We start from the raw sequence: 2,500 nt of genomic DNA, 5'->3' as shown, positions 1-2,500 counted from the left end.
CTTGGTCAGTTCAGACTTATTCAGAGGGGTTTGCCCATAGCTTATTTACTAATAAATCTATATGTATACATACATACATACATACACACACACACACACACACACACACACACACACACACACACACACACACACATATATATATATATATATATATATATATATATATATATATATATATATATATATATTTCATATCGTATCATGACTGTAGTAGCATTCATTTTCTTTATATAATTCCTTCGGCCCTCCCAGCCCGAAACTACCCATTCGGCAATTTAGGGTTGGTTAACAACTGTAAATTGGTAGTTCATACATGCACGGCATACATACGGCGTATACAACATGCCATATACAGGAATCATTAAACCACGGGGCACAATGAACTTATAGGCCTATAGTCACATAACATTAGTGACATATAATGTATATGATTATGTTGCCAAACATGCATCAATACATAGAAATTGAGTATGATGAATTAAAGAAAATTATTACAATATCTTTATTAGAATAATAACAAAACCTTTACAAATAAATAGCCGAAATACACATTTTTATTTCAATTCTTCGCATTGCGTTCGCATGATTTTGAGATTAATTTCCTCATTAAAAGGTTATGTTTGATTAGGGGACTGTCCCCTAACCCCCTTTCCTAGGAGCTGCCGGGAATGCATCTGCTACACCTTGCATACTCTGGCTAGGAGCTCGAAACAGGCCACCCGTCGTTGTCCTGTTAACAGTTGAACTTATTTTACTTTTTCTACATTTCTGATTGTTCCTACTATACAGATCTACCAAGTAATGATCATTGTTCAATCAATATATATGCTGATTTTGGTGAGAACTATAATCTAACTCAAAATCAACCTGACAAAGTTTTTTTCACTCTATTGATGTCAAATCTATCGTCAGCTTACGTCAAATTGTAGCTTAAAGCTTGCACTATTATTAAGTAGATTTTGGGCCTCTACTTTTTTAGACGGGTGTCATGACTTGACACCTTTACCAATCAAAATAATTTCTTGTGATCCAATTTATATCTTGCTAATGTCAATCTGACCGTCACATATCTTAGGTTATATCTAAAAAAGCATAAATATGACAAACCTTTCTCTTTCCTTGGAAAAAAAAAGAAATATAAGTTATTTATTCTCTTCTTTTTGCTTTTTACAAGAACGAGGATAAGACTTTCCTGGCAATGTCGGAACTGTCATAATTTTCGCGCTTCTATGTAAACAAACAGACGGGTATGAGATGACGTCACGAGATGCTCACTAACGCCATCTATTGACGCCGACTCAACATTACTCACAGGATTTTGCTCGACTTTCCGGTCTTTCGTAGATAGTCTTTGGTGTATACGCCAGGTGGGTGCGAAGGCAGTGGCGGCTGGGCAGGCGGAGGGCAAGATGTGGTGTGGGAGGTGCCCCTCGGACGGTGCTGTTTCTTTTGAGTATTGTAATAGTACAATCTTTTTATTTTAATGATGTTGTGATTCTTGTTCTATAACCGTTTTATAATTTTATAGTATATGTCATCTTGCTAAACTTTTGTTAAATACACTGTATTGTTCCGTTATGACTTGCGTATAATTTCTACCCTTCACTCCTCTGCTCAGTAATGAGACAAATAACTATTTATTTGAATGAAGAAAGTTATTAAACATGGACGTCTTATCAGATTAAGTAATCAGAGTAAGAGTAATTATGTGAATATGTATCGAGATTATAATTGGATTTTTGTTTGTTTATGCCATGGGTGCTCCAGTCATAAGATAATTTCTTGACATAACAGGTGTTATAGAGGGTATAAAATCCATGATTTCCAGGAGTCGCGGTAACCTTCCGCCTCCAGCGCCGCGACAGAATGACAAAAAGTCGTTAAAAGTGACGGAAAATCGGACGGATTTGTAGCGGATGACGTATGCGAGGGAAATCAAATGAGCCAATTAGATTCGTGCGTGAACATGGACACTCAATAGAACCAATCAGATATGGAATATATCACGTGATAATAGAAGCTGGGCCTTGGATAAGGCAGTTGAAATTCAAATCAGTTCCATCATGGCTAGGCAGTGTGGAGGTTGTGAGAAAAATTATTACGATTTCACTGCGAAATATCAACAAAATAACGAAGCAATCTTACTATATATATATATATATATATATATATATATATATATATATATATATATATATATATATATATATATATATGGTAATTTACCATATATACATATATCTTTTCCTCTCTATCACATTATCTACAACCCTTTTTACCTTCCCACATCAAAACGCCTTTAACCAAGTCATCAGTACCTCCTTATAAAAGACACTCACACGTCCCACTTTTTCAGGAAAACAATGAGATTTCTTCCATCAGAATGCATTTGTGCTTTAAGATTATTTTCGCGCTGGCTACAGTATCGGTGTTTCTCTTCACACAAACATCTTTTCCTAGTTTGAAATCTGCTCTTTACTCGATAAGACAGGTGAGT

The 2,500-nt window shown here is 35.3% G+C and overlaps 1 protein-coding gene across 1 annotated transcript in view; it reads left to right on the top strand.

Annotated features, from left to right (window-relative positions):
* LOC138860816 (uncharacterized) overlaps positions 1 to 2,500 on the top strand; it is a gene marked incomplete at its 3' end in the record, with an annotated part of 18,353 nt that overhangs the window by 7,011 nt on the left and 8,842 nt on the right. The window contains 1 exon segment of the mRNA XM_070119162.1: positions 2,360 to 2,494. Within this exon segment, the coding sequence (XP_069975263.1) occupies positions 2,360 to 2,494 (135 nt within the window).

Source organism: Penaeus vannamei, chromosome 4 (genome assembly GCF_042767895.1).
Source record: "Penaeus vannamei isolate JL-2024 chromosome 4, ASM4276789v1, whole genome shotgun sequence".
NCBI lineage: Eukaryota > Metazoa > Arthropoda > Malacostraca > Decapoda > Penaeidae > Penaeus > Penaeus vannamei.
This window is presented reverse-complemented; position numbering and strand designations above follow the sequence as displayed.